This window comes from Alosa sapidissima, chromosome 16 (genome assembly GCF_018492685.1).
Source record: "Alosa sapidissima isolate fAloSap1 chromosome 16, fAloSap1.pri, whole genome shotgun sequence".
Lineage (NCBI taxonomy): Eukaryota > Metazoa > Chordata > Actinopteri > Clupeiformes > Clupeidae > Alosa > Alosa sapidissima.
This window is the reverse complement of record NC_055972.1, coordinates 10,185,684-10,212,337: the sequence shown is the minus strand read 5'-3', so window position 1 is coordinate 10,212,337 and position 26,654 is coordinate 10,185,684. Positions and strand designations below refer to the sequence as shown.

Genomic DNA, 26,654 nt, shown 5'->3' with positions numbered 1-26,654 from the left:
GTTCAAACATGGCGAAAGAAAACACAGCTGTTCTATGTCAGGCATTCTCATTTGAAAGAGTTTGATTAATACTTATTGCCAGGTTGAACCTCAGCATGGCCTTTTCTCTGGCTGCCTGTGGAACTTTCCCCAATCTGCAGAGAACACTTAACACCTGAGCCCTTGTTTCAAAGAGCCCATTGCTCTCCACTTGCAACAGAAAACAATAAACCAAAATCACATTGAAATGATCCTGAAAGGATCAAATTAACACTTATCTCACATGGGAATCTTCTTATGCTCTGGTCTGAAAGGCTTATGATAAGGTCATGAAAGTGTGCTTGATGTGGAGTGTGAGTTTGCCGTTTTCCACCTGAGCCTGTTGTCAGAAGGCATCAGTCCTCGTTGTCCTCAGGACATATCAAAAACACATCCTCTAGACAAGTGTAAAAGGAAATCTTCTCACTTTGCTACCAAAGACCTCTTCAACAGGAGGACAGCAAAAGCAATTCAAACAAAGCAAGAAAAGTAAATGTTTTCTATTATGCTAAAACTAAAATTGAGCACATTGTACTTGACCACATGTTTGTTGCTATTGGTAAAGAAATATATGTACATTTTTGAGAGTACAGTTACACTATGAGTATTGGTAAAATAATATCTAATATGCCAAAAAAGATCAGCATGCTCTCACAGGTTGGTTCACACAGCCAGCGTGCTCTATAAGGAATTCAAATGTCAGGGGAGTGAAAGACCGTCAGCCACTGCAGCACTATCAACACCTCCTCACAACCCAACGCCTCCTCACAACCCAACACCTCCTCACAACCCAACGCCAGTCAGGATCCCCAGGAAAGGAAATGATGGTGGAGAGAGGGGGAGAGAGAGAGAGAGAGAGAGAGAGAGAGAGAAAGAGAGAGAGAGAAAGAAAGAGAGAGAGAGAGATGCAATTTTAAGAGGCTGTGGTTCAAGACCTATATATTTTTTTGTATATGTCAGTCACAATTTTACATCTTGTGTCATGCACATGCATGTATATTACGTAAAAGTGTTGGATGTGGGAGGCTTTAACGAATGCATCCGTCTGATTTACAGGCAGAGGGGAAATCTGTGTTCTAGCGGAGCAATCTAGGTAATTTATTGGCGACGGCAGTAAATGTCTGACACTGTCGTATTTCAACGACTAAGGGACCGCACTGACGCCGTGCTTAATTCTGCTCTCAGCCCTGAAAGCTCGGGTGCTTATTTGTGTGCACATGAAAGACCCTTCATAGTCTTATCAACAGCTAAAATGCAGGCCCAGCAAACACTCCGTCATGTTTCCGATACTAAACCCACCTGATGACTGGAGTAACAGTTTTGTTTAAGTTGTTGCCCAACGGAATGAAAGTTTTTACAGGTCCACAACAAACATATTTTATCTTCCAGTACATGACTCAGGCTCAAAGCCCAGCCCCAATACAGAGGTGTTCTTCCACCACAGCGCTATAATGAAAATCTTTGAAAGTTAATAGAAGTTGTATATCTGATCTGTGTGCAGTGATGCATTAAAGTGATTAAAGTTGTCTGCAGAATGAATCTAAACGGCACTTTCGGCTGTAGACCAACTTCAGCAACTGTCTCAAATGGATCTGTTTACCTCTTTAAAAAATCTATTCCTACTTTAGCATTTACACGGTTACTCAGATTCACTCAGTCATTCATCCACTGTCCCAAGTCACATTCATTCAATACTTTTACTCGTTTGTTACCTCCCTAACTCCCACTATGCCCATATTCATTACCACATCAGCTCATTCAGATATTCATTTGGCCATTCATTTGGCTTTGTGAGGTTTATTTAACAAGGCATGTAATTCCACTGAAGCTCATAGCATTTTGCTAATGCTATCTGTGATTCAAAAGTGATTCAAAGACACAATGCTGGATGCGTATAGCCATTATAAATGAATGTGAAGGTGTAATGGCTAGAAGCAAGCACTCTCAAGCACAAACAGACCCTATAGAGCAGTTAAATGGCTGAGCAGACAGTAACTTGTTGAAGAGGTCATTTGAATCAAAGGTTTTGCCACCATCCTCACAGCATGATCAGCTGTTTCAAATTGGTCCTGACAGCCCAACGCCACTTTGCATATACATAACTTATCAAGCCAGCACCCAATGGGAATACTGTGAGAGGTTGATTGATGGGAAAAGTCAACATCTTCAGCTCTTTAATGAGACCACGGATTGGCATTATAATAGCAAATGATTGCCAAGATGCATCATGGGAGCTCTCCCGGTCCTCTGCCCTATTGTGATGCTGGCAGTGGGAAAACTAATGGCCAAAATTCAAGGTACTGAAGTCAGTATGGTACCTGCTAATGATCTCCTGCTCTGCATGTGTTTTACTGTAATGCCTTTCTGAAAGTATACTAAAGCCATTGTAACCTCTAAAGAGGCCAAAGCCTGTTATCAAGTACCTTTATATCAGATCAGTTGGACATCGGAGTCATAGTTTAGTCAAATTCTGAAGAAATTCTGAGAAAGGTTGCTTCTGCTTAATGAAATGCTTTCAGTTTTGATGAACAATGACCTTTGTTTCATATTTTATATCGCGCACAGCTTTATTGTGATGGGGGAGCCATTCTCTCACTCGGTATCTCAGGAGGGGTCTGGTGTTGATTAAAGTGGTGTCCTGGTGCAAGAAAGGTTAGCCAAAACTTTGATACACTGTGTTATTCTGCGGATGCCAGTAGATGAGGCCTCTAATTAAGGAAAGACTCAGAGAAGGTAAAAAGAGAGAAGAAAATTTGTTCAAGTACAAACAATTTATCATGCAAAGCATAATTGGAGAAAAGTTACCTTTTAAAAAACTATTATTGAGCTGTGAACCATTCACAGGAATAGGGTGTTGACGTCTCAAAAAGAAATGTACTTATGTGGCTGAGAAGGAATAAGATAATTATCATGGGAGGTTAATGGTGAGTTATTTGTGATATGCCCGTACACACACACACACACATTAAACCACAGATGTACACATGCCTATTATTAGTCATGGATGATACCCTGTGACCGCATGTTTATGGTGTTGTTTTAATGCAGATGTGCATTCAGGTGTGACGTTCAGTAATTAGTCAATAAACATGAGTGATGTAAGTATGCTGGTAGTCAAGCAGTAATGCTGTATGTGCATATCCCACTTTGGCTCCTGCTCATCTCTGTGTGCCATCATTCAGTGGAAGTCTTCGGAAAGTCGTGTGTGCGAGAGTCAGGCAAAAGGGTCAGTCCTCCTCGTGTCACTTTGGAGAGGGACTCACAATGAAGTCCTCACCAGGCTGCAAATGCAGTCGAGCTAATCGAGCCAATAGAGCATGTCTGGGCATTATGCATCCAAGTTGGCATGAGTGGCCAGTGTTGACAAGGCGCTCTCGTTTAATTGCAATTAAAATCGGAAAAGCTTAGGAAAACAGACAAATGCACACACACACACACACAGATATGCTTTAATGTGACTGATGATTGTAGCCCTCTCCACTTTGTCACCCTCCTTCATTCCCTTCCCTTCCTCTGCTTTATCATTCCTGTCTCATGGCTGTCTCTCTCCTTGGGGACGTGCCATGTTTATTAGGCAGCTCTTCAGCTACTGTAGGTTAAGTAGATGTATTCCATTGTCTCAGCCATGCCAAAACCTCTGCCATTAACCTAATAAGGGTTCATTGGAGAAATTTGTTCCCTGGATGTGGGGGGGGGTTCACTAAAAGTGCTATTTAACAGAATATTCATGCCTGCTCACACACTTCTGACTGTGATCATCTCCACTTATTATTTTCATATTCTGCTCGCAGCTAGCATTCCTATGATCATGCGCTGATTAAACAGCCACACTGACAAGTCTGCTCCCAAATTAGCACTGGGCTGTAATCCACCAAATATGTTTCCATTACCTCCTATAAGTGTTAATGGGTAAAGTCTCTGGTGAGCGAGTCCAACAGGGCAGGTCTGTTGGAAAGTTTGGTGAGGGGAGGCTTGCTGCATGGAGTGATGGCTCTGGGGAATATCAAAGAGGCCTTAGTCTTTTCATCTGATCCCAAGGTACTACAATTTGATGATTTTCCAGATAATTTTGACTGGACTCTCCTTTGCTGGGTGGGGTTCAAATTCTTAAAAAATTGACATCATTAACATGGAGATTCTTCAAGAAAATGCCCTCCACTTTTTGGCAGGGCAAATTCTTGCCTAATAAGTTGAATTGAAAACTAATTAACCCTAAGCCACTGTTTACCACAAAATCTAATTTTAAATGTACAAAAATGCCACTCACAACCTTATTACTCAGCTGGCAACTGTGCACTTCGAGAAAACTGTCATTATGGGAAATATCATCAGGCCTTGGGCAGAACAACCACATGGCAGTATTGAAATTCTTACTTTAATACATTTTCATATTATTCAAACAACTGTGCTATCCATCATGCTACAGAGTTGTATGTCTGTGGGATAGATATGATTAATAATCATTTCCCGAAAATAACCCTAGGGTTGAGATTTATTTTGTTACCTATTTTTTTGTGTAAAATCTGTAAACATTCAGTATACTGGGGCTGGGGTATTCTCTGACTCAAACAAAAACATAAGGTAACTGAAATACGACCTTGACCAATTGCATTGATGTCAAAAGGTTGAGGGAAATATTTATTTTTGTGTGACAAAAGGAGTTCTAGCAAGATGGCGTTGACTGGAAGAATAGGTGAAGCACTGACTGCACGGACAGCCCTCTCTACAGGGACCCTCTTCACAATAACAATAGTTTACTTTGATGAACCAAAATGCCCCCAAGACTATCAATATATGCTACTGTATTTCCTTGCAAATGCATATTCTAGTCTTACTCAAAGCTACCACCAATGAAAGTTTACACTTGTTATCATCCAAAAAGGTTGTTCTTAGACCGGACTGTTCCTTTAATCAACAAAATCCAGTACATAGACAAGACACATTATAAATATAATATATATTTGTATATATTTGGGTCCTATGTGAATCGTCTAGATTCAGAATTAATTATCACTGGGATTCTTTTCCATTAATATTTAGACATTCTGAGTCTGGCATGTAAGGTTTTCTGGGTGTGATGGCTCGTGTCAAGCTTTTCTGAACTTGAACGGGGCTTAACTTTCATCATCATTATTTGATCTTCATAGTGTAAGCACACAATTTGGTGATTATTAGGAAAAAGCAATTTCACAATAAATTGGGATGTTTTCAGTGGTCATGGACGAGCTTGGAATAGAAATCAAAGGCGGATAAATTGGGTTTGAACGTATCACGATTTCGCCGTTATTGAAATTCAGGCACCTCCGGGATAGCCAGGTTTAATTTCAGATTGTGAATTGCTTTTGGAATGAGTGCGTCACACAACCTTGTACCCCATTTCAGCCTCCAAAGTGATAGCTCAGGTGCAAAGACCATACAATCGGGATTGTTCACACCTTTCAAACTATTCCTGACAAAGCAGCACCCTGCACCATGGGCATTTTTTCTGGAACTCGAGTTAAATAGCCATGAACTGTGAAAATAATGGATTGCAATGCTAATGCTCACGGTTGTTACTGTTAATAAATGCATTAATTAATGTTAATTAATGAAATCTTAATGTACTGCCTTGCCGACCACTCAGTGACTCCGCATATTGGTTCTTAGTCGACTCATGCATGATGTATTACATGTATGTGCATATCAGATGTTATGGATTTTCAGGCCTGTGGTGTGCATTGTATTCTGGGAAAGCACTGGGTTGCCTAATGCACTCCCAGAGCTAGGGAGTCGTCCATCAAAAAGCCATTCGGCCATTGGGTGTTTAGTGCTGCGCTAAGCAGCCTTGCAGGGGGGAAATCTCTGCCCTCACCTCTTAGATTCACCTTACACACGATTGATGTCTGGCCTCTTAATCGGGGGAGATCATCCAGCCCATGACACAACCAGATATGCAGAGACAAAGAGAAAGTGTGTGTGTGTGTGTGTGTGTGTGAGGGGGTGGGAGAGGTGAGTTATGTGCAGGGCCGTAATCAGAGGCAGGTCTTTAGGTCTAATGGGGAAATAAGAGTTTAAACAGAACGAGGAGCTGCAGATATCTGTGATTTATGGGCTTAGCTGCTCTGGAAGAGGAAGATGCCCATTAAATTCAATTAGCAGCTATCAAGCCACACACACACTCACTGATTGCAGCAGCAGCAAATTTAGCCTGGAAATATGAGTGGATAATTGCTCTGCTTTTACTATTTGCAGTATTTACTTTTTTCATGGTGGAGGGGATTGTTTTGGGGGGGGGGGGGGGGGGGGGGTTGGCAGGCTGCTAATTGTATGTATGTTGTGTGTGCATGTATTGTGAAGGTGGGGCGAAGGTAATGGAAAGTTTGTGAAAATGATTCTGGCTCAGTGCAGAAGAGTGCTCGCTGATTTTTTCCAAGTAGAGGCTCATAAATGCCTGTCACAGTAGCTCATGCAGAAAGAGAGCTTTTATAAGAGGGCTCATTTAAAGGATTGGCTGTTTGTGGATCTGAGGTATTCTCCAGTGAATTTAATCAGCTGTGGTTTCAACAGTCTTGCTATTGACCATCCCCTGCTGTCGCTCCCCTCTTTGTTGGCCTCAAGGTTTTTAGGCTTTTGGCAAATTCATTATTTTGGCAATACAAAACCATTAAAGGTGCAGTCAGCGATGATGCAGGAAGTTGCGTTTGTTTATATTTATGTTTAAATTGATTAAATATTAGATGCTTTTGTCCAAAATAACGTACATTATATTTTAACTGAGAACCAAACGAAACACACAAGAGGTATCTCACCCCTCCCTTTGGTATTCCCAGAGAAACTCCACACAGGGTTTCATTTTTGTTTGGGGGTCAGGCTCCCCTCACTTAGTTTGTATCCAGTTTTTGGAGACTGGGCTTTTTTTTACAATATACTCACCAAATAGACAGCCGGCGGGTCGTTAGGAGATTGCTGAATGGGCTTAAAATTGCGTACAATCGCTGACTGCATCTTTAAGGCCATTCAGATTGTTTGCATCTTTTGCATACATTTCCAAATTACATTTTGCAAAAGATATACTGTAGTCCTTAAAAATACACCTTTGATCCACATTGAGCTATGCTCATTAGCAAGAGCCTTGTAGTTGGTAAATGCCATGAATCAACAAGCGTGTTTTCCAAACTTGTGGTTTACAATGAGTGTTTTTACATGTACGAGGCTGTGTTTTCTGCTTCCTCTTTCAAGGGACCCTAGTGATATCTGATGGTGTTCCACTCCTGGTGTCCGTTTCCCTTGACGTGAAGTTTTCTCCTCCTCCCAGCACCTCAAGTGCTGAGTATGAGCTTGATATTGGTGCCTCTCACTGACCTCTCTGCCTGGTTATAGATCTTAGTGATTTTCTTTACTGTGAAGGGTGAACCTGACACTGAAGTGCATGCACACACTCATATATACATACACACACGTGTCTGTGCTCTGCAGTCCCATCCACCTGATCCACCAGTCCCATGTACAACTGATAGGGCTGTGGATGGTGCATGTGGACGCAGTGGTATGTGTGCAGCAAAACCTGCTGAGCTGCGTCACAACTCTTATCAAGAACAGTGAGAACAAATTAGACCAAATGAACTTGAGAAAGAATAAGTTCAAATGTTTTATTCAAGAAGGATCCTCTCCTCCTACATCTTCACCAGACTTCTTAAGGTGAATTGATAGAGAAAGTAGTGAGTTGAATTATTCATTTGTTTCTAATAATGGGGAAACAGAATGAGGTTACAATTTCCCTTAAACTAAACACCCCTCTTTCATACCCTCATATTCAATCACTCTCTTCCTTCACTGCACGCAAATTCTTTACCCCTGTTCTTTGATATTAGAGATTGATGCAGGCATTTTACAGACCAGGAGATAAAAAAGCAGTTGGCTTCATAAAGTGCCATTGATCTGATGTGACTGAACAGAGATGACTTTGATCAGCTCTGTAATCAAGCCCAAGGCCAAATCTGCTTTTAATTCAGCCAGTGGTCCGCATCTGCACTCTAACACACTTAAGCACAATTAATCTGCTTATTTGAACTGTCTTAGTTTCGCATAGTTGGTCTTAAAACTAGCCCTAAGAACAATACTAAGGATATGAGGTGCATATCTGCTCGGAGTCCTGATTTGGCAGATGAATCGTTTGTTGAATCTGTGTGGATTGGTCTGTGCTCATTTGTCCAGACTGTAGCGAGAGCAACCTTGGTGTTGCAGCTGTTACTCGGCCTGATGGACTCACCACCATTTGTTGGCTCCTGGCCCTGCTAACCCATCTCAGTGGTGAGCAATAAGTCTAAGGAAAGCTGGACCGTACTGCTCTCAGAACCAGTCATCATACTGCCTATTCACTTTTTATTGCAATTGGATTCCCTTTTTTTCTGATTCACTTCCTCTTTCATTGGTCCATTTCTTTGTTCATTCCTATAGACCCTTTCAAGAGAGTTCCATTATCAGCATCATAGTTGGCCCCACAAGGCTTCCGTTTTAACATTCCATGTTATCTTAATGCAGAGGAAGTCGATTGGGAACCAAATAGAACGTTCAAGCATTGTTTTTGTTTTTATTGTTGAAAGGGTCTATAGACATATTATTTGGTCATATCTCAGTCTTCCAATTCCCTTACCTTTTTGAAGTGTGGAACAGTGCATTTATATCAATTCGGCAGCATTTTCTTGGTTTGTTTGAGAATGTGTGGGATATATGACCATCAAAGAGTTCTGACCCAGCAATGTTTTTCTGGTCTGAGAGAGAAATAATGAAATAAAATGCTGTAATATAAACAAACTGACCGTGAATAACTCTTATACTCTAATAGGAGTGGCATGACAAATGGTGCTACCCATTGGGATGCTTCTGAAACTTTCAAAACATGGTGTGTCCATCGGTAAACAAGCATGTATTCCAGTCTCGCTGATCCTCAAAGAAGTACCTTGCTGGGGCGTGCTTCATCCCTGGATGGATGCACATGGCTGGTGAGAACAGAGAATTGTCTCATGGCTTTAGGAGTCTTTCAATTTGACCTTGTTCTAACCCACATTCTCACATATCCTCATAGCTTTTTGACTAAAGATTCTGTGAGGTGACAAGCACACACATTCATGCATGCCTGCACACCCCTGTGCGCACACACAGCCTTCCCAGCCGCATATCAGCATGAACCAGAAGTCCTGTTAATTCGTTTGGAAAATCTCTGACATTATTCATGCTTGCATGGTGGTATTATTTCCTTCAAATAAACACAGCTCATCTCTTGATTGACTATTCATTAAACAGAGCCATAAGGGCAAATGATAAATTAGCTTTTAAAGTGTTAGAAAGTCTGTAAGTGTACTGATGTTAGTGAAATATTATGTGGGGACATGGTTTAGTGTATTATTTAAGAGTTTTTGGATTAGCACGTACAGTAGGTATTGCTTTATATTACTGAATGTAGACCAATCAGTAGCCTCTGTCTGATCTCTGTCAAAACAGGAAGCGTGATCTTCCCATCCATATATTTTCCACAGGAAAGTGCATCAACAGTGCATCGAGCCTTGCTTTTTCTGGTTATTTTCCATCATTACACAGTCAATTAATATTTGATTGGGGTGAACCCTTCCTATCTTTGATGTGGGCTGCAGATGTCAAATCAGCCCGTAATGAGCCTTGGTTCCACTCTGAAATGTACAGCATCTGAGATTACTCACGCAATTTAAGGCACTCTCAGCAAGCAGATGACTGCATCAGCCGGCGTTTGAAAGGAAGGGAAAGGTTATGCCATTTCTGAGATGTGTTAACACAGGTGAGGGTTTACTGAAAATATTTTCTTCTTCTTTTGATCTAAAATCATTCCAAAATAATTACACATCTGTGATTGTCCATCTACCTCCCTGCCTGTAGATGAAATTAAATTCAGCCTTGTCCCAATAATTGATCAGAAAGGTCTACTGCAAACATTATCAATTGTCAATCTTCTAGATCGCTCTTCATTTCAGTCGTGGGCTACTTATGGGCAAACCTATAGATTCTTGATTGCGTTTCAATGGGCAATCTCTACATTAGAAAATTTCAGCTTTTTACAAAAAGACAGAGGCGCTGATACTTGGGCCTCAGTGAATCGTAAGATGCAATCATGACTCCAGGAAAGTGTGTGGGGAACATAACCTGCATTTCCAGTCAGTTTATTTTGTAGCCCAGAGAGAAGGCAGACTTTGGGTGATTATATGTAGTGGATATGAGTTGAAGGCAAGCTCTCCCGTGTGTATGAGTGAGCGTGTGAGGTTGAGTTTGGGTTTCATTTAGTTTCAGTGAAAGACGGCTTGCCCTTGCCCCCCTCTCCACCACATCCGTTACTATGACGTCTGAGCGGTCCTTGGATCGATGGCTCTGTCGGAACAATGCTCTGGCCCTTGGCAGTGCCGTCTAGTCCCAGTGAAACTGATCGGTTGTTTTGGTCTTGTTTGGTCTCAATTTTAAGCTTTGTGTGTGGCTCTGTGAGTAAAGGAAATCTAAGAAGATAAGATTGTGTTTCTGCTTTTGTCTGTGTCTTTTATTTCGTTGTTCCAAAGGCAGATTGATAAATGTTTTAAGGCTGAGATTCTTATATTGCCAGTAAGGTCAAAACAATCATTTTGTGTGTAAAGGCCTTTGTTGTTGGCACAGACATTTCAGATGGGTCGAGACAGTTGTTTGGTTGTTCGTCGAGTAGCAATTTGTTTTCTACTTGGAGTGCCAATCAGTGAAGCAGCAAGTGCTTTCCTCACGCTTGTTTTTTGTTTTTTTTTGGCGGGGGGGGGGGGGGGGGGTGCTCTGATTTTAACTCGACACATCTTCTTACCAGAGCCTTGCAGCAGGACTAAATTAGACTATACACTAGACACTAGACTAGACACTTTAGTCATATAAATAACCCTCATTAATGCAAGATGCCACTGTGTACAGAAGCATATAAACAAGAGCTTGCTAGGTGTGCCAGCTTTTATAAGTCACCCCATGCCTAGGAACTTATTATTACTGATCAGAAGATTTTTTGTGTGTTATTTTTTACTGTTGTCTTGTTTTAACACCCTTCTCATTTGAGAAAACCAACAAAGCCACTGTAGTGGGTGGCATGGCAATGAGCCGTTCATATAAACGTCTCGTCTTTAGTATGCTTACAGGGCGCTCTTGTTTTATCAGCTAGTGTCAGCAGTCCCAGGCGTCACAACAGCGCTGCGTGTAAAGAGATATCCTCATAGGAAAATCGGCTGATACCGACACGTGAGCCTATGTGGGCTGAGACACACGCCTCCAGCTAAAACCGCAGCACCAGCATGATGTCACGTCGGTAAAGGTGTTTGCTTGTGATCCTGCTTTTCTACAGGTTCAGGTCAGCATGCCATCAATGACCTACTTTGTGTGGTACTGGGGCGGAGGGTGATCGGAATTCAATTAGCACATGTTTGTGTGCTTGATATATATACACTATTCTAGACATGAGTGTGAAGTGTGCTTTTGCTCAGCGGGAAGACAACCGTTGGCGGAGGGGATGAAAAATTTATCAACACACACACTCTCACTTGCATATTTGCTGTACTACTCATGCATACACACAAGCTTACATCATGGGTATCCAAATGCTAAGCATTAGCAAAAGGAGATAATGACTGTAAGCACTTCCACTTGTTTTCAATCCAACCACTAACAGCTACTGATTAGCTTTATGGACACGGAAAATGGCACCCTTTCCATACGTGACACCTGCCTGCCTGTTAGTGAGCAGTTCTCTGCTGTGTTGCCCTGACTGTGTCTGTGGATAATTTGATCAGTTCCTCACATCTGGGACACAGACAATGAGCGACAGCATCTTGTGCTTCCCCCCACTGGGTTCACCTTCCCATTATCGTCACATTAGAGTCCATTACGGGAGGGGATTAACTTGAAGGGGAGCCACAGGCATATAGCAGATCACCACCGATGCCACTGACAGCAAGGTACAGTAGATGAAAGAAAGGCCCAGAATATCTCAGAATATATCAAAGACAAAAACGTGAGACACAGAGAGAGAGAAGGGTGTATTTTTGAGTGAAGGGTCTTTCGGTCAGCCCCCAGGCGGCTGTGTAATACATTTGTCTGCACTAATATGGCCTCTCCGCAGAGCTTTTACTCTGTGTGAGGGCCAGAGAGTAGCTCCTCTCCAGAGTGTCCTTAAGTAGAGGAAATTTCATTGTTGATAGAAAAAGAAGTGTTGCCAAGGCAATCCTACAGGGAGATCTCCCGCTCTCTCTCTCCTCTTTCTCACTACCTTCCACTTTTTGGAAGTGCTAAAACTTGAGTTGCATACAAATAAGATAATGTTTTGGAAATCCAATTACCTTCTAAAGGAAAAATATTTTAGATGTCTTCAATTTACACTAAATTAATAGAATTATCACCTGCATTTACATGCAGTGCACGTGTGTCTACCTATAAATATTGTGCTAAAGCTTAAACGTTTAGGGCCCTATTGTGCACCTGGCGCAAGGTGGTGCGACACAAGGCTTATTCTTATCTTACACTCAATAAAGTGAGGAATTTTTTGCCATGTGCTCCACTTTTATTAAATCTTGCGTCCAGGGGTGTGGCAATTCACGACATAAGATGTGGTCTGGTACATGATCCAAAAATCGCTATCTTACACTCTCTAAAAACCATTACGCCACTGACCAAAAAAACCCTGGTCGTAAGACGCATATAAAGCACAGCTGAAGACGCACTGTCACGAGATATAAGCAGCAACTCCTCTGCAGGATTCGAAAATTATTGGGTTAAGTCAAGTGTTGCTTTTTTCAGGCTATGTGTTGAGGGAAGATGAAGTAGTGCGGTCTCGAGCTAGTTGGACACACTCAGGAGGACTCAGCTGTAAAGTTGGAAGATGGGATTTTTATTTTTTCCCCAAATTAAGGCCAATGCTTGGCAATAAAGATGGTAATAAAAATTAACAAAACAAAGAAAAAAGAAAAAAAAATACTTTCAAGAAATGAAACAAAATGACATGATAGTCAAAAAAATAACAATATAATAATTGTAGCCAGCTTTAACAATAATTGACCATAAACAAGTCAAACGTGTGTTGAGAACATACTGTCACCTACTGCCCTCCCTCTCCCTATTGACTGCTAGTCCCAGCCTAAATAGGCCTGAGAATCTGTTAAAGGGAATGACAGATGTCATTCTCATTGGTTTAAAGCATTTTACTTCCAAAACACCCATAACTGATTAAGAAACATAAGATCAACCCTTTTGCACCCAACGTTCGACGAAATCAAGCCATTAAATTAGTGAATGTGGACTGGCCACACTCACTAATAAACTTTGCGCCTCTGACCTTCCATTCCTGATCGCGAAAATAGGGCCCTTAAAGTTTAAACCCACAAACATGCAAATCAGTAGTGACTTATTGCATGCTATGTATACACATTTGTCTGTATAGGCAAAGCAGCCATCACTAACTACAATAAACCTTCACCAACTTCTTTTCTCCTTCACTCGTCAGAAGTCTCCTGCGAGGTGATGCAGGTTTGACGTGTTTGCCAAGTATCTGTAGAGAAGCCAGATGCGGCAGGCAGGAGTGTTCCCTGTGTTGGGATTTGATGGGGTATTGTTGTAAACATGTTCCCTGCAGCAGCACGCTCAGAGCTGATATGTTACCTCGGCTCATCGATCAGAGCCCGTCCCCATTAGTATTCGAGGCTCATTAGGCAGCGAGCAGACTGTGATGTATGCAGTTGAAGGCAGTGAAACCCTCACTGTGCTACTTGACCGCAGGCGTAGTGGTCATGTATCAATTATAATTTATACTAGATCATGGACTCCCTACAGTACCCACTATGGGGATTGTTGTTTGTGTGTTGTGAGTGTGTGTTTGAACTCCTTGAATGGAATTTGACTTTACAAATTCAAATTCACACAAGGATGCCAATTTGAAAAAGATTAACATTAAAGAGAGTGTTTCTCCTAAGGGTATTATGTCTAGGGCTAACTTTGGTAGTTTTGAATGGTTGCACAGGTCTGTCTGGCAGTGTTTTTGTATTGCATTTTCCCTCAATGAATTTAAAGGAAAAAACAACCACAAAGGCATTCAAATGTCCACACAATTCTTTTACACACACACACACACACCTAGTCACTGCGAAAACATCAGAACTAAAAAAAAACAAACATAAATCCAATTATTTAGTTGTCAAAAAAATAGGATGAAAGAAAACAAACACAAATCCCAGGATTCATAAGACGGTATTAAAAGTTAATGCTATGTGGCCATGGTCACACACACAGAAATGTATTTCTTCCAATTGTTATGTACAGCTGCACTGTAGAAATCAATGACCATGGAACAGATTCTCAGGATACAAGAAGCAGAACAGCATTTTGCATTCGTAGGCATAAATGGGCATGTGCACACAAACACACACACAAATATGTGTGTGACTTTCTCTAGGTGATGGACGCTTTCATTGGTGCGTGTAGTGTGTGTATCAAAGCTCTTCTCCTCTCGTGTCAGGAGCCTCCGTCAGCATACGCAGCACAGGGTCTCAGTGGGGGATCCTTATTCAGCATGGTATGGATTGGGAGCTGGGAGAGTACCTGCTCCAGTAAAGCACAATGTACTGTAGGAAGCTACTGTCACAGTCACTGACAAGGTTCTATGGGCCTTTTTAAGGAGGCGCGAAGTTTATGTTTCGACCTGATATGTGCAGTGTGCATCAGGTCTATTTGCTGGCAGGTGTCGCATGGTTGGATCGCTGCTGATGATGGGAGACTGGTTTATTTACGGATCCACTCGGGACTGTAACCGAGAGCTGCAGTGTGCTGTAAGGCCAGTGAAGTGGAGCTGTGAATGAGCTGTGAATGAGCCGTGAAGGTCCCACCGTCATGGCTCTTATCTTCATCTGTGTGCGCAACCCCCGCCCCCCACCCCACACACACACACTCTACACATGGTATTACTCTCACTTTCTCACATGCAAATACTATTTCACTCACTCAGTATCTTGTGCGTTCATGTAAACACAGTATGTCAGCATGAGTGAGGGAGCGTGCGCTGAACAATGTAAGTGTACACACCCACATCCCTACACACATCTCCATACACAAACACAGTCTCCTCCATGCTGTCGAACTCACAAATCCAGACGACCACACTTACTCCCATTCACAGACGCACTCACGCACACGCCACTTTTCCTCCTCTCAGAGGCATGGACAGAGCCCCAGCGAAATACACACAGCTGTGCGAATCGCATGAATCACACGCGCTGCGGGCCGAGAAGGAGGCAGACGTGTGGCCTCTCCCAATAACCCCACTCGCTTTTAAAAAAAAGATTCCATTCTCTGCGGACTGTTTACACTGGAACCAGTGTGCGTTTCATCTCGCGGAGGTGTCTACTCTGTAGACCAGGGCGCACACACACTGCCTTTTAAGGCCTGTGTAGAATTCAGTATCATGAAGTTCAGCAACAGTAGGAACTGCAGAGGGAGGATGGAGTAGGGCAGATAGAGGGAGAGAGCAGGGGGGGGGGGGGAGTGGGACAGATAGAGGGAGAGAGCAGGGGGGGGGGGGGGAGTGGGGCAGATAGAGGGAGAGAGCAGGGGGGGGGGGGGGGAGTGGGGCAGATAGAGGGAGAGAGCAGGGGGGGGGGGGGGGAGTGGGGCAGATAGAGGGAGAGAGCAGGGGGGGGAGGAGTGGGGCAGATAGAGGGAGGGAGCAGGGGGGGGGAAGTGGGGCAGATAGAGGGAGAGAGCAGGGGGGGGGGGAGGAGTGGGGCAGATAGAGGGAGAGAGCAGGGGGGGGGGAGGAGTGGTGCTGCTGCTTGATTGTGTAAGCTGAGACGGTAAGGGAGACATCGGTGTGAAAGTGAAACTGAGCTTGCAGAGTTTTTTTTGCTTATGTTAAGCAAACTTGCACAAATGTTTTCTTTCAAACACTTGCACACTCTTTTAATTTTTGTAGGTAGAAAAACTTTTTTAGTGAGAGGATATAAGAAGGTAGAGACATGTATTGATGTATTTTTGCAATGTAAGGGCTTTCTGTAGCCAATTGAAGTTGAATTGGTTGGAAATAGTCCATCAAAGTAGATTTTACAGAATGTTTGGGAGATCTCTGCATTTTAATATGCGCCAATGCATAATGCATTATATTAAATGCCGTCGGGGATATTTTCAGGTGCTCAGAGGGACACAGTGACAGGACTTGGAGAGTGCATGCAGAGTGAATACAGCAGCTGGTCATCCAGGTCAGTTCTGATCAACCAGGCTGCAGGCCATCCTACAGGATATGACCTCTGTCTACAGGAAATGTTAAATCCCATGATCCTTCTGGTTGGTCAGGAATGAAACTTGAGACCTGTTTGTGTAATCATGCACACTCCCACACTCATATACCCTCCCCTTCCCACTCAGCCTCCCATAACCCCCACAACACACACACACACACAGAGTAAATAATATTAGTCGTCGTCAGAGAGTTAATTTGTGTGTGTGTGTGTGAGCTTTTAATTGCCTGTCATGTTTAAACTGATAAAAATGCTTATACCATTCATAACCTTGTCATTTTCTCCTAGATCTGTTATAAGGAGACCAATGTTGACCTTGAATGTGTACACCACACAGCCACAATAGCTACTGTTGGAAAAAAACAACAGCCTCATATATAATGATTTCCAAGCACCGTTAATTCATCTCGGTTGGAAACAGGGGCATTTGAAAGTTCCTGTTTACAGAAGACGGTGCCAATGTAAGCATTCCTCAGAGACGTGGTTCTGGTGAGAGGGTAATATACTCAATCACTCACAAAGCAGCCCCAATAAAGACATGCAGCCTCGCAATGCCTGCTGCAATAACAGCAGATGAAGAAGGTTAAGCACAGAAATCACAGTCTACAGTCTCCTGGAATCAAGGTATGGCAAGACCCAGCCCAGCTTCTCTGCTGACAGTATCAGCAGGCTTAGCTGCTCCCCCTCAAATATAAAGACAAGCTCCAATGTAGTTCTGCTAACTCAACAGCAGAATGCAGAGTTAGAGTATCACAGTTTACACCAGGTGAAAAAACACCTGAACTCATTTTTGAACTTTTTGAAAACAAACACTATGATCAGATACACCTAATGGTTGTGTACTTTGAAAATAGCACAGCCTCCAGCAGATGTCGAAGCGCTCCGGAGAGAAAATAGTGCGAGATGTCTCGAATGTGTTTTTGTTGTTGTGAGAGAGCAGCACACTATGCCGAGCAAAGCTTCCTTCTGCCGTGGCCAACTGAGATGGACGGCCTCCAAATTCCAAACAAGGAGCATTAGCCGTGAGTCAGTGGTGAGGGACTTAGGTTGCCCTTGCACGAAGGGAATGCGTCCTGGCCATCTCTTGGAAGGCTTAAAGTCCGCGGGCTTCCATTACAGTATTGCTTACATAGAGTTGATATAAAACACAGGATCAATGATTCCACAAGCTGGGGCAAGATGGCTTGTTCACATGCACTTATGCATGCTCATGCAGCTCTCCGTGTATCGACCACTCTAGTATCACTTCCTCCACTTTCCCTTAGTGTTGTCATTACAGTAGGAAGGTAACGAGTTTGTGTAAAATGTTTTTTCCGGAAAATAGGTGGGAAAGAAAGGAATCAATTCAGTGATTGTGCAGCTAATGAAGAGGAAGACATGTCTGACATGGGTTCGTCATTCCAGAGGCTCCCTATTTGTGGCGGGAGTAAAGGACTATGCTTTCTCTTTTTGCTGCTTATGTTTTCCTGGAGGCACCTGAGAAGAAACTTAGCTGGGCCATAAGGAAGGGAGCTTGGAGATGCTGCTGACTCCTTGATCAGGTGTCTTGTCACCTGGCTGTGACAAACGCCTGAAATGTCAGCGCGCAGACTGTGTCGGGATCCAAAAAATGAGTATTGATCGCTCTCCCCAAATATATTCCACTGGTATTAAACACTGGAGATGCCAGTGGAACACAAAGGGAAAGACTATTGCTGGTGTCACTGCAGGAGGACAGGGACAGCCATGGAGGAAGCGGGGGACACAGAGAGATTAAAAACAAGGAACCCAGAGACTTGTACAAGAAAGGCAGAGAGGGAAAGAGAAAGAGAAAGAGAGAATAGGGAAGAACGAAAGTAGGGCAGAGTCCGTGTCAGCTGGAGTCAGCATTAAAACAAGCAGAGGAGCCGTTCCTTTCACCGGTCCACTCATCAATTATTCTACTCCTCAGCTTTCTCTTCAGTTTGAAATCGATTACCATCATAGATTGTCTTTTGATTTATTTCCCAAGATCTGGGGATCTTTATATTACCTTGGCTTAGTTACTCTGCTCATAGCTACTTAAACCATAATTCAATCACTATCTATTTTATTAATTATGTTGGAAGATATTGACAAAATGTGCTATAAAGGCACTAAAGATCAAACTCCGCATCTCATTCCACATTAGTGAGGTGATTAACTGAAATTGTCATTAACGGAATTGATTGCTTGTGCGTGTTTTTGTGCACGCATAGGTGACAGTGTGTGTAAGCGAGCGTGTGGGTGCATGTGGGTGCATGTGTGTGTGTGTGTGTGTGGCATTTAAATCATGACATTCTCTGGTCTCACTCACTGACCCTTGGAGGCATGTTATTGTGTGTGGGTGTGCACTGGTGAATGGAGATGATCTCTTTTCTCTCCAGAGGAAGGGAGAAAATGTGCACAGTGACATTTAAGTGCCTCCCTGGGGACCAGTACATAGATCTAGCAATGCCTCAGAGGGAGCAGGACCACGAGAGACGAGCTTCAAAGCCTGTTATCACAGTCCTCTTTGTTTCCCATTTGTGCTTTACCATTTAAATATTAAATGACCTAACAAATAAGTTGTTTTCTGTTTTGTATTTATTGTACACCAAAGTCTAAATTTACAAGCGTGTACACTGCAGTGCAACTGTGTCTATAAGTGTGTGTGTTTGTGTGTGTGTGAAGTTCTTTGTGCACTCCCAGAGGGAGTATGTTACAAAGGACAGGTGGTGTTATTAATGATTGGGTCATCACTGGTGCAGTTCCCCACATGCACACTAAAGTGTGCACACACATACACACACGCGCACAAACACGCACACATCAATCTTGGATGGTACATTACCATGACTGCAGACTTTGAGGAGTCATTGATGCAGCTAATGTGTACAGTTCAGCTACAGGACCGTGTCTCCGATCGAAAGCTCAGCTCAGTCAAAATCCCTCAGTGACAGGAAGAGGTAAATCCAGTGACATGTCAAATACACCTTCTTTATGCAATCAATGAATCATTTAATCACTCAGCCATCCAACCCCTCAATGCACAGTCACACAGCAGCTGTTTGAAGTGCCCAATACTCAGGCCACCAGTGCATTTGATCCCTCTTACTATATGAAGTTATGGATCTGTTTGACACTACTAACCTATGTTTACAGATTATCACAAAATGAGGCCAAGGCAAGATTCTTGATAAACCTTTGCACAGCTATTTGCACTAAAACTAAAAGGTTAGGTGTGCTCTTTAATAATGACACATTTGTGATATGACTGTAATACCAAAATTGTTTTTATTAATATGACTGAATGGTCTAGAAATTCTTCTAAAGAATTTTAGCTATTCGGTGTAAGTATTATAAACATGCACCATTTCAAATCACCGCCATGCTTAGAAAAGCCCATGCAGTCAGACAGCAGACCCTACAATGCATCAGTAGGTGTGTGTGTGTGTGTGTGTGTGTAAATCTGTATGACAGGTAATGTCTATCATAGCAAGGATAGTTAGAATATAACCCTGCACTCAAAATCAAGTTGATACCTGGAAATTGGTTTCTGAAAAATAGAAGATCTCCTTTCTCAGCATTCTGCCAACCCTCCCTTCCTTCTCATCTCCCCTTGTCTACACCTCTCCCCTCATCTGTTCTCAACTCTTCACCTTAGTCTCTCTGTTTTTAGTGAGCCCCTTGAGGTGAGAGCCTGGAACATTTGGTCAAAAGTTGCTGCGAGTTTGACTCAAGGTTTATGGTTTTGTGTTGAGTTGGGTTATACAGTAGTTCATTGTCTAAATTGTCTTGAAGGTCTCTGTAAATATGAATATACTACTGTATGTGCTCTTCCTCTCTCTCTCTGTGTGTGTGTGTGTGTGTGTGTGTGTGTGGACATGAATATATGTGTTATTTGTGCGAGCTTATATATTTTTCTTCTGGAGAGGGAGGTATACTTTTTAAAAGATAAGATGTTCCTCTGTCCTTGGACTGAAGCCAGGCGCATTCTATTCTCTGCCTCTATCAATAAGATTAACACAGGGTCTGTGAATGGATGCCAAGGAGGACATCCTCCAATATAGTGGCCACCACTGCTGAATCTTAATGAGGTGCGCATACGCATATGCATGCACTCCGGGATACTCTTGTCGGCTTGTCAGTCTTGAATCGTATTGTTATTTTAGATTATACAGGGATATTTCAAAGCCTTTTCGTTTAATTTTGTTTCGTTTAATTTTCGTTGAAATCCTGTGATGTGTTCCTGTCTGATATCTTCATGTCAAATGTGTGAATATAGAAATACTTAGTATACTGTGCATGATTTTGCATTAAATATTTATTAAAACACTATTTTGCATTGCCCTTATGACAACTGGAACATATCTTTATTTTTGCATACAATGCCTTCAGAGAGCACTAACTAAATTAGACTTTTGAAAACTATAGTGGTAAAAAAAAGTTTGATCACACTTATTGACCATCTTGCTGTACACAAAGCAAACTACAGAAGCCATGTCAGCAGCTACATCTAATGGACAGAAGTGCAAGCTGCATTTCATTTCTCAGAGCTCTTCTCTCTGCTTTGTTTCAGAATATGCCAGGATCTCATGATGAATGCCAACAGTACAGACCCTGGCTTGTATCTCGCCCCAAGTGTAGCCGAAGCAGCCATTTACTCCGAGATCAGCTCCTGGACCGAGGTCCCCGGTAGAGATGGCAATATCTCCTCCGCTCTCCTGCACTCATTTCCCAACCTGACTGCCCTGGCACTGGGGAATGGGAGCAGTAGCAAAGCACCGGGCCAGCAGTATGACCCTCTTGGGGGTCACACCATCTGGCAGGTCATTCTCATCGTGTTCTTCACTGGCCTGCTCTCTCTAATCACCATCATCGGAAACATCCTCGTCCTTGTGTCCTTTAAGGTCAACCGTCAGCTCAAGACTGTGAACAACTACTTCCTGCTGAGCCTGGCTTTTGCAGACCTCATCATAGGGGTGATATCGATGAATTTGTACACCACCTACATCGTCATGGGCCACTGGGTTATGGGGAACTGGGCATGTGACTTGTGGCTGGCCATTGACTACGTAGCCAGCAACGCGTCTGTCATGAACCTACTGGTCATAAGCTTTGACCGCTACTTTTCCATCACCAGGCCACTGACTTACCGGGCCAAGAGAACCACCAAACGAGCAGCTATTATGATTGCTCTGGCTTGGTTAGTGTCCCTGGTACTCTGGGCCCCTGCCATACTGTTCTGGCAGTACTTTGTCGGGGAACGGACAGTTCCTGCAGATAAGTGCTACATACAGTTCCTGACAGAACCGATTATAACCTTCTGCACTGCCATGGCGGCTTTCTACCTGCCAGTGACAATCATGAGCATTCTGTACTGGAGGATTTATAAAGAGACAGAGAATCGATCCCGGGAGCTGGCTGGGCTCCAGGGTTCAGGGGGGAGGCGTGGTAGCGAGAAGTCGCACTTCCACCTCCACTCCACCGGGGGGAGCGCCAGGAGTTGCAGCAGCTTTGAACTGAGCCGGCCGATGCAGAGACGCGGCTCCATGCTGGGACTCTCTGGGCGCTTCCACTGCTGGTCGTGGAGGCCTGGCCGCTGGGCCAGAGGCCGAGGCGAGGGCGAGCAGGACCACAGCAGCAGCGATAGCTGGAACAACAACGACGCTGGGATCTCCGCTGACCACTCGGGCTCGTCTGACGAGGACGACAGCAGTGTGCCCGCTACACGTGCCATCTTCTCCATTGTGCTGAACTTGCCAGGCATGAGGGCCGCTGTCAACTCACAGGTCACCTCCTGTGAGGACTTTGACGAGGCGTCAGAGGAAGATCCACTTCGGATTGGAGAAGAAGATGCCACAGAGATGGACAGCGTCTCTCAGTCAGTCAACAACGGCAGCGGCAGGGGCAGCAACAGCTTCCAGAGCTTCTCCACCAAGATGGGCAAAGTCCAGTCTATGCCTGCCATACAGTCTTCATCCGCAGACTCAGATCCCACTGCCACAGCCAACACCAGCACCACCAAATCACCCTCTGTGCCCATCTCTTTTAAAGAGGCAGCTCTGGCACGACGCTTTGCCGTGCGAGCACGTACTCAGATCACCAAGCGCAAGCGCATGTCTCTGGTAAAGGAAAAGAAAGCAGCGCAGACACTGAGCGCCATTTTGTTGGCCTTCATAGTCACATGGACACCCTACAATATCATGGTTTTGGTGAACACCTTCTGTAAAGAATGCATTCCACCATCCCTGTGGGACATAGGCTACTGGCTGTGCTATGTAAACAGCACCATTAACCCCATGTGCTACGCCCTCTGCAACAAGACCTTCCGCACCACCTTTAAAATGATCCTGATGTGTCGCTGGGATAAGCGAAGGCGAGAAGGAAAACAGCCACTACAGCAGAAACAGACCGTCAGATTCCACAGAAGGTTACCCAGGGACTCCGCATAGACTTGTTAACTCTGAACATACATACAACAGCTGCTCTGCAGGATTAGGCTGAATGTGGATTAAAAAACTGTATATTTGCGAGTTTGAGGCTGTGGCCTTAATGGATGAACGGAAAAAATATTTTTGGACTCTGTGACCTGTTCTCCTTTGTCGTGTAACTTTGAGGCCAGGAACTACTTCACTGTACTGTTGCTCAACGGAAATACCAAGAGAACAAGAAAGGGCTTTTGACATTGTAGAGGAAAATCTGCTTGCTGTCTCTACCTGAAAGGATTACCAGATTTCACTTTGATGGGGATTATTTTTGTTTCATCAAATTTTCAGCCAAGTCTCCTGGAGGTGTTGCTTTTTACGTCAAGCTCATAAAATATTGGTTTGAGTCGAATTAGATTTACTGATCCGAAGGCTAGACATTAATACCACTGAGCATAAAAGTCACAAACTCTTTTTAGGCTCATGTTGAATGGCTAGATGAAGCCATAACACTTCCCCATACGTTTAAAGTTTTGTTTTAGGGAAAACTACAAGGAACATTGTGAATTGTCACTATCAGTCTTTGTGGACAGATTTAAAAAATACTTAAACATTTGATGGGTAAATATAATGTGTTCTGTGCATCTCAAGCCATGTTAGAGCAGTTTATGTATTTCTGTTGGTTTGGATAAATCTTTGAATTTTGACTGTACTCTGATTGTACAAGCTGCTCTGGTGTTCTCTGTGTTTAGCTGTTTACATGGTTTGAGGCAAATACGTCAAGTATTTTCAGTGACTGTTTATGTATCAGAAATTTGTGTTGATATTGCTGGTATTTGTACATTTTGGGTGATTTGTATTTGATAACTTGTATAGATTATACATTGACTATGAAGTGTACTCCCTTGTTTGGGAACTAAGTGTTAATATTGATGACCTTGCAATGTTTTTATTATTGGACATATTCAATCAAATTTATGCCACACGTCAGCCAAACATTATATTAAATATTTTATTAGAAAGGTACTTGTAGCTAGCTGCCTTGACAAAATCCCACCATATTCAGAAATGGATACCCAAGACATTATTTTTATGTTTTCATTTTGCCATGCTTTAAAGCACACCATATAATTATTGAATTAAAAATTGTGTAGAATGTAATTATAGATCTTGCCAGCCTGTGAGAAATCTAATAACTGCTCTGAAAAACTCCCATGGCACGTATTTTCTGCAATGTGCATTATTTTGACAAGGACCAGTTAAATGGATAGTGCATGCCATCTACATTAACCCTAGATGACATTAGTTTATTTCCTTGCATAGTTAATTATATATGTATCTATATATCATTCCAAAATGCATCTTGATACCCACCCAAAGTAGAATTAATTTTGCTTGGTTCGATTGACAAAGGAATATCTCGGTACTATTCAACTAATCAAACCAGTGTTTCTAAAGAGTAACAGTGCCCTCTGCTGAGCAGAAATTTCCCTGCATTTCAGTATGCCATTTTCATGGTTTCACAGTCGTCACTGAGGCAAGAGGAAAAGACTTGGGAAATGAAGTAGTCCATGCCTTAGTCATTTTGAGACATTTGATTCAGCCTTACTTAGTGGAAGAGTGAATGCCTTAGAATCGAAGTCAACAGCTCTTGTGAATGTCAATTACATTGTACAGATGAGGCAGCAAATTCATACCAAAGTGTTCAGTATTTACATTACATTACATTTTAGCCAAAGCGACTAACAACATGGTAAAAGTATTTGAGTACATGTGTTTTGCCCATGGTGACTTTATTACTTGATTCAACCAATAGTTTTCATTGATTGATTACAAATGTAGATACTTCATTTCTTATCATTTCATTGTCCACTCAGTGGCTCCACAAGCAATTAACTTTTCAGACAGCGAAAGACCAGACTGATCCAACACCTGTTAAGACATGGAATATAACTGGTTTATGTTGTTGATGTGTGGTCTAATTCATGTTTATTATGGGACTGATGTGCATTTATCAACAAATATTTCTGAATGTTTACAGAATATCATTTTGTGACAGTTTGTGAAGTGTACTGAAATGCAGTTCCAATGCTAAGCATTTCTATCCAGCAGTCTTTCCTTTTTGAAAATAAATGTCACAGTTTTAATGTGATGACTCTGTCTTTAAAGCAACACAATGTTTTTTTTAATCTTAAAATAATGACTTCAAACTCATTTGTTCTGACATTGCCTGGTGCACATGCAACATGCCTGGGATTGCACCATGTAGCATTGTGGCAGGTAGGAGCATCACCCTCTTCCTCAGGTTTTACTCCCTGAGCACTAAATGGGTATCCAGTATGACTCCTACATAGTGTTACTTTAAAATTAGAGCTATATTATGTACTGTAAATGAAGCATCACTTGGGTTTATCATGCTAAATCAGTTTCTGTAGTATTCACTGATGCTATTCCAATTTAATGAAAGTTCTGTATATATTCTGATGCAGGTACAAAAATTGCTGAAAGCATGCTCATTCACTTTTTTATGGTTCAGGTCACAGCCATATAGAAAACTGATATAAAGGCCAAAACATAGTTACGGTCTATTCAGCTGTGTGTGATCCCAATACTGCAGTAGACATGGAATTGCTCAACTATGGAACACATTAACCTCCAACACCCCCCCAAAGTCAGAAGAGACTCACTGAATGCAATTCTTAAACAACACTGTGCAGCGTTCAGCTTTCCATTTAATTGCATGCTTAGCGAAAAGAAGCAACAACACTGAATGATCATGATGAGGTACCAAGGTTCCAGCTGGGCCCTGTAAATACCTATTGATATGCACACTAAATCATTGGCGTAGGTACAAATTCCAATAAGCTGAATTGAACATTGAATTAAATGTGTATGTCTTTGAGGAGGATACCTGATGTTGTCAAGACAGAGTACAGCATCCCTGATAAATATAAATTTACTGTCTGAAGTAAGCTCAACATTTTAGAAAAAAAATACTATTCAATTATTTTTCTAAAAATTACTGAGGTTCTTGTTGGAATAGAATCAGAGACTGATTACAGGAAGCAGATAAAAGAGGATAGACTCATGGGACATGTAGTATTATACGGTGGGTATAGGGTTCACTAATATTCAGTATTGAGTACAATATGAGTTATATATCTTATGCTCCAATGATGGATGTGCATACCTCTGTAGGAGTCACTAATGGATTTCTCCAGCTCATATGTTTGTATGTAGCACCATTGTACATCTCAATGTGTGTGTGTGTATGTGTGTGTGGGGGGGGTCAGAGCCAGACAGTAACGGAGTACATTTACTTGAGTACAATACTTGAGTACAATTTTGAGGGATCTGTACTTTACTCGAGTATCATTTTTGCGGAGTACTCATGACTTTACTCAAGTATATTTTAGAGGCAAATATTGTACTCTTTACTCCACTACATTTCTATCCATAACCATGAGTACCCATTACTTTTTCTAAAAAAAAGGAAAAAAGAAAAATCTTGGAAACCCTCAATTTGTTGTTTCCCTCTCAAACGTGATGGGATTGTGCAGGTGCCACTGATTGGGACAGCCATCAGCAATCACCTTCAGCTTTCCGCCTAAGTCAACTCCATGGTCAGATTTAGGTATTAACATTAAGATTTTTCATAACTCCATGTAGGACGTTTCTGTACATAAATGTAAGCACTGTGGCAGTAGTAATGCAATATAAAAATGTAGGCTACTCTTGTACTCTTGATACTCAAGTACTTTTACTAGTACTTGAGTAAAATTTAGCAAAGGGTATCTGTACTTTTACTCAAGTAATGAAGCAGTGTATTCTGTCCGCCTCTGGTGGGGGTGTCTGTAAAAAGACAGCTAAAGGGTAAAATGGGAAGATGACATGTGATGATACACTCCCATCTTCATGTGACTGAGGAAGAGGAGCAGCCCAGCATTGA

At 42.4% G+C, this 26,654-nt stretch overlaps 1 protein-coding gene across 1 annotated transcript in view; it reads left to right on the top strand.

The window, feature by feature from the left end:
• chrm3a (cholinergic receptor, muscarinic 3a) overlaps positions 1-24,809 on the top strand; it is a 79,237-nt gene extending 54,428 nt beyond the window's left edge. Inside the window, exons 2-4 of the mRNA XM_042066182.1 lie at positions 14,528-14,618; positions 14,750-14,842; positions 20,857-24,809. Of these exons, the coding sequence (XP_041922116.1) occupies positions 14,528-14,618; positions 14,750-14,842; positions 20,857-22,732 (2,060 nt within the window). The 3' untranslated portion in view covers positions 22,733-24,809. The remainder of the gene's footprint in view (positions 1-14,527; positions 14,619-14,749; positions 14,843-20,856) is intronic.
• The last annotated feature ends 1,845 nt before the right edge of the window (positions 24,810-26,654 follow it).